The sequence below is a fragment of the Trachymyrmex cornetzi genome, unplaced genomic scaffold, assembly GCF_001594075.2.
Source record: "Trachymyrmex cornetzi isolate Tcor2-1 unplaced genomic scaffold, Tcor1.1 scaffold358, whole genome shotgun sequence".
Lineage (NCBI taxonomy): Eukaryota > Metazoa > Arthropoda > Insecta > Hymenoptera > Formicidae > Trachymyrmex > Trachymyrmex cornetzi.
The window spans coordinates 76,356-81,855 of NW_017298300.1; the positions used below are offsets into that span (position 1 = coordinate 76,356).

Consider the following 5,500-nt stretch of genomic DNA (forward strand, 5'->3'; position numbering starts at 1 on the left):
CATTTTACGCGAAATGTTAGACGTACTTTTGACAGTAACTTTCGAGGTCCTCTTTTTTTTTGCAACAACTAATATCTATTACATCATTGATTAAGTTTTGCAATTGTTTATGATGTTGCAATTGTCGTTCCAAAGCAAGACTCGTTACGCAAAAGCCTGGAGGTACTGCAAACTACAAACAGAAAAATTAATTTTACAAATAAAGAATTTTTTGACGAGCAACAATTATCCCAAGTACACACATCATCGGTGTCGATAGATGTCAGAATTGCAAGAGAATATCCTTTCCCTCCTACGACACTTTCATTTTGGCATTGTTTATCATCAAAACGTAGAATGTATTTATCTTTTTGCGCAAATGTGTCGGGCCGTGTTATATGTTGAATTTTCGCGATCGAAGTTTGTATTTGCCTCGGTCCAGTGTATGGGCAGCACGTAATCATTAGTCCAACACCTAGTGCATTTTAAAAATAGATTCAAGCCTATAACACTATATTGGTAGATAAAGACTTTCAATTTTTTGGCATTTCTTCTGTTATGAATTATTACATCAACATACCTGTACTGCCGTTTAATTGTACACGCAAATTACGAGTTGTACAAGCCCATGGCTGGCCATTGTAATAAGTTATCGCGTCGCCCATCAAGTAATTGTTGATTACGGAGCTGTATTGTTTTCCAGCTGCTGAAAAATAAAAAACAATGGCGCGTAATGTTAACGCAGCGTCATGCCGCAATATCTATATCTTGCATGATGCAATGTGTGTATGATGTTTGTATAGACAATGATACATCAGAATAAAAACCTGTAAATGCAATCTTGTAGTTTATAGGAAATGTATCTTCTTTCTCAAAGTCGCTCAATTGCAGATCGGTCCAATCAATTTTGGTTATCATCCCTCCGGCTTCCTGGAGATGTCCAAATTGCATGCTGCAATTAATTTCGTTTCGCGAATGATTAACGTATTTTCCATTGTTTTAAAGTTAGTATATATAATTAAAAAATATTAATCGTTGCTTGTATAAAATTTTCTATGTGATATAATCGTAATATTTCAACAAAGAGACGAAAACAATGGTAATACAATAGAATAAAATAAGGATATGTAAAATTAGTTGACTGATTTCTTCATATAGAAAATTTTATATCAAATTATTTTATCATAATATGTTGTAATATGTATTTGTTTGTCTTACTGTGAAAAGCTATGTTTGGTATTGCTCACACCAAGATAATACATAGCTCCATGTTGTGTCACACCAACAACTGTGATGGTTTTATTAAATTGATAAGATTCATGTTTACCCCAACGTCGCTGGCAGAGTCCCCGTAAATAAAAGTCACTTGTATTTGAATCTTTGAACGTTATCTGTCCGATAATGGATCCCCAGAGATCGAAACCGGTGTCATCTATTAATTGACTATCAACAGAAAAGGAAGTTTAAACCTATAGTATGTTACACTGAAATGAGAGAAAACATGTAAACATAAGACATCAAATATATTAATGTTGTCAAATTTTACATTTTGTGCTTCCAATCAAGATTTTTCCAAGGTTCACGTGCTAAAGCATCCGCGTGCAAATAGGTACTCCAGTCACCTGGCCATTCTAACGATCGAGGTTTGCCAATAAATCTGAAAAACGGAACGTATTTGTAAAATAGGATGTTTGACCGATTACGCTTCTTAATACTTTTTAGTACCTAACAAATTTATTTACCCTTTACTCACATCAAATTTAGACGAATATGTTCCACGTTGTCATTATTGGATGTATTTCCTCGGCATTGATTTCGGAGAAAACCATTGTATGTAATTCTCCAACGTTGTCGTGGTTCTAAGGATTCAATCTTTAGACCAGACGCTGACCATTTTTTGCTTATATCTCCTATTGTAATTGTAGCAGGACAATCTGTGTATTTAAAACGAGTGTATCATTAGAATGTTATATTTACCGGTTATGTGATAGTTTCGTAATTCAAATGATCTTTACCGGGCAGCACGTAGACTCGATCATCCGACAAGGTCACTTGCAAGATCAATTCTGTTTTGTGATATCCTCTGTGAGTCATTTTAACAAATAACGAATTACCTTTTTGATCAGCACCATAGAAAGATACACTGTCACAACTCTATGTCATACAAATGAGTTAAGAAATTTATTTTTCATACAATTAATATACCAATTAAATCTACCGCGAATATTACATACTACTTACATTCTCGTTCATAATAATTTTTGGATTATCCGAGCATGGTTCCAAGATCTTCTTTATATTTAATATTACATCACTGTCCTTGAGTTTACTTCTTCTTGTTTCCTTCTTTTTCGGGATGCACCAAAAAGCCCACCAACGCTTTAGGATAAACTGTATATCTACAAAAATATGTTTTAAAGCAAACGACTTTAAATCGATTATTGCTACATCATCTCAAAAGTAACAAAGTCATAGCTTAGTATTATCCTGACTTGGCACACAAAGAAAAATAGTTATGTAACTTATTTGTTGGATCGTCTTACCTAAACTCAGGTAATATGAGACTTGCTTGTTCATGAACCAGAGATAAATCCATACAAGAAGAATAATCGGAATCAGAATTTGTATGGCGCACATAGTGCGTGTCGTTATTTATCTTGTAACGTGGCACAAATATTGCAGTTTGTAATAGTTTCCGCTTACGCTGTAAAGAATATATACACATATTCATAAGTATATTTACACACACACGCGCGCGCACACGCGCGCACACGCACGCATACACGCGCGCGCATACGTACATGCACGTGAATACTATCGAAGTAGATTTCTCGGTCTGTTTCTCTTCTATTATATATCAGTAGATATCGAACGACTGACGCGTTATCGCGTTAGAATCGATTCAAATAATTCAAGGTCCCCCCTTATCGGGCAACACAGTCACAGTATTTTCTCACGTAACAAATATAATCATACCTAGAAGTAACCTGATGACATATAACACCTGCTAAATGAGTGTCCGAAGAAGGAATGTGCTGTTCTTTTTCCTGATGTGTTCAATGTTGTTATGCAATTTTCTTCTACGAGTCCTTTGTCACGCTGGTCATTGAACGCATCGCGCCGAGAACATTATAGATAATATCATCACATCGATCATACATTGTTTGCAAGATCCGTTAGATCCGTCAGAAATAATTTATAAAAGAAAGGCAAAAGTTGAAAAATTGTAACAATTCACTTTAGGTGATAATAAAAGAAATTTATAAAATATACTTTTTGTAACAATTGTGTGCGTATATTGATTAAATTTTTACATTATTGATATATAAATACTGTTTGTCAGCATGTAATAACACTTCAACATGATATTACGAAAGTTTTAAGTTCTAGATAATGAAGACAAACAATAACAGTAAACAATAGAAATCGTTAATTTGTTTTTTTGTGCATATTGTTGCTGCAATCAACATGTTCTTCTGTGATTGTATCAGTATCCACGCGTGATTTATCCACTGGATATAACCTGTGGATAAACGTTTTTTTTTCACATTATAAAATAATGATCGATACATACGTGACAGTCGCGACGAACGCTCCAAATAGAATGGCTGTGCCTTGTACAAAACCACCGAATACCACTGAACAAGTAGCAGGTAGCGATGAGGATTGACAAATTTTCGAATAAGATAAGTTTAGATCCTTCCAAGAATGCATGACATAGCAGTTTCCACGTTTCACAATGGTCAGGTAAAAGAAATGAAAAGCCAAAAGGGACAGAAAAACATATTTGTGAAGGATGCTTTTTCAGGTAGAATTTTGTTAGAAGAAAGAACCGTTTGAGAGTTGTCCAGTTTGGCAAATCTGTTCACAAGTTTTAAATGTATATACTTGCAATTGAACGTAAATTTATAAAAATTTAATTTAATTGTTTATGAGGCAAATCAGTTCGGCCGAAAAACATTTTCTCCATTCCATTACGATCTACTCTTTGTCGTTCAACGTAAGTCGCAACGTTCAGTGGTACTCGGTATAAATTTCGAGTTGAACGAAAGATATGATGGAAACTCTTACCATCTTTGATACAAATAAATCAGAAAGACGGCATCATCTCTGAAACATGCTATTTTGTGAGCTGTCGGCATCGTTATAATGAAAGCAAACACGTCATCGATGAATGTGTTAAATGCTTTGTACATAAACGCTTTCCACGGTAGATGCGCCACGGATTTCAATTTATAATTAACAAATAATTGCGGCAACATAAAAAGAAATCCAAATGCGTAAACTCCATTCACTAAAGAATTTATGCTCCAAGAATACCAACTGTAACTCAAAACAATTTAATTAACGGCTCATCTAGGGCATACAAAATATTTCATACATATATTTTTATCGTTTTAGATAAAAGTGGTCGTTTACCTTTTATGTGGTTGATAAAGTAACGAATAGATTGCCCCAACGATAACTAACGGATATAATAAGTAATTCAGATAACGCATACTTTCGGCATCAAATTCCCTAGTTTTCACTTCTGCTGCATCGATGCTATCGGGTTTAAATCGTATTCTTGGGAAAATACTTCCGCTGCTAATTAATTCCACTCTCGATATCTTTTTCAATTTCCATAGCTATTAAATAAATTAACATATACACACGTGTATGCGCGCGCACACATACACGCGCGCACGCACACGCACACATAGAGGATCTTTAGATAAATGTCGTTCGAAATAATTGCTAAATCGTAGGAGAAAAAAGTGTAAATATACTTTCTTTCCTATGTAAAATTTGATAATGTAAAGAAAATTTCTTTTTCTAATCTTTTTTTAAGATTATATCAAAGTTATCTTGTGTGTTTTTTACATAGAACACTATATATTTCAGTACCACGAAAGCACAGAAAAAGATGATTTATTAGTTTCTTCGAAATTATCTTTAAACAATTTAAAAAGTCAACAAGAACGATAAAAATGAGCATATTCTGACATAAAATATCTCGTAAATTATTATATATATAATTCTTTCATAACTGTACACACTTTAATAAAGACAATAAAAACTGGTACAAAGAAAATACAGTTACTTTTTAAAAAAAAATTATGCAGTTGGTAATATGCAATTACATATCTTATTTGACAGGAAACTATGTGTTTTCTTTGCATCGAGTGATTCATCAAAAGTATCAAGGTACGGTTATTAAAAAATTAGTAACACGAGATATTTTGTATTTCGTATCAGGGACCCGGACCGAAAGGTTTTTACGATTCGGTTCCGGTTTAATAAAATATCAAATAAATGTTCCGGTTTCAGTTTCGGTTTTTTTTTTTTTACCAGTAAAGAAAACCGAAACCGTAAAAATTACGGTTTTTTAACGGTTTTTTTCGGTTCTACTTACTTACTTTATTTTATTTATTCCTTAAATTTGTTCTATTAAAAAGAAGGAGGGGGGAGGGGTGGAGAGAGAGAGAGAGAGAGAGAGAGAGAGAGAGAGAGAGAGAGAGAGAGAGAGAGAGAGAGAGAG

At 33.8% G+C, this 5,500-nt stretch overlaps 2 protein-coding genes across 7 annotated transcripts in view; both read right to left on the reverse strand.

Annotated features, from left to right (window-relative positions):
- The window catches only part of LOC108763401 (uncharacterized), an 8,167-nt gene extending 4,596 nt beyond the window's left edge, over positions 1–3,571 (reverse strand). For 2 of the 5 annotated variants that reach the window (XM_018510982.1, XM_018510985.1), the window contains exons 1-11: positions 2,956–3,211; positions 2,523–2,683; positions 2,221–2,378; positions 1,995–2,133; positions 1,733–1,913; positions 1,526–1,636; positions 1,198–1,422; positions 807–931; positions 560–685; positions 243–454; positions 27–172 (exon numbers count right to left, since the gene is read on the reverse strand). In XM_018510982.1, the coding sequence (XP_018366484.1) occupies positions 27–172; positions 243–454; positions 560–685; positions 807–931; positions 1,198–1,422; positions 1,526–1,636; positions 1,733–1,913; positions 1,995–2,133; positions 2,221–2,378; positions 2,523–2,616 (1,517 nt within the window). In that variant the 5' untranslated portion in view covers positions 2,617–2,683; positions 2,956–3,211. Of the gene's footprint in view, positions 1–26; positions 173–242; positions 455–559; positions 686–806; positions 932–1,197; positions 1,423–1,525; positions 1,637–1,732; positions 1,914–1,994; positions 2,134–2,220; positions 2,379–2,522; positions 2,684–2,955; positions 3,212–3,553 lie in introns of those variants that run through there. The other 3 variants (XM_018510983.1, XM_018510984.1, XM_018510981.1) reach the window with 3 other exon arrangements.
- Positions 3,272–5,500, reverse strand: part of LOC108763403 (cleft lip and palate transmembrane protein 1-like protein) — a 7,230-nt gene continuing 5,001 nt past the window's right edge. For both annotated transcript variants that reach the window (XM_018510987.1, XM_018510989.1), the window contains exons 7-9: positions 4,399–4,607; positions 4,051–4,302; positions 3,272–3,502 (exon numbers count right to left, since the gene is read on the reverse strand). In XM_018510987.1, the coding sequence (XP_018366489.1) occupies positions 3,409–3,502; positions 4,051–4,302; positions 4,399–4,607 (555 nt within the window). In that variant the 3' untranslated portion in view covers positions 3,272–3,408. The remainder of the gene's footprint in view (positions 3,503–4,050; positions 4,303–4,398; positions 4,608–5,500) is intronic.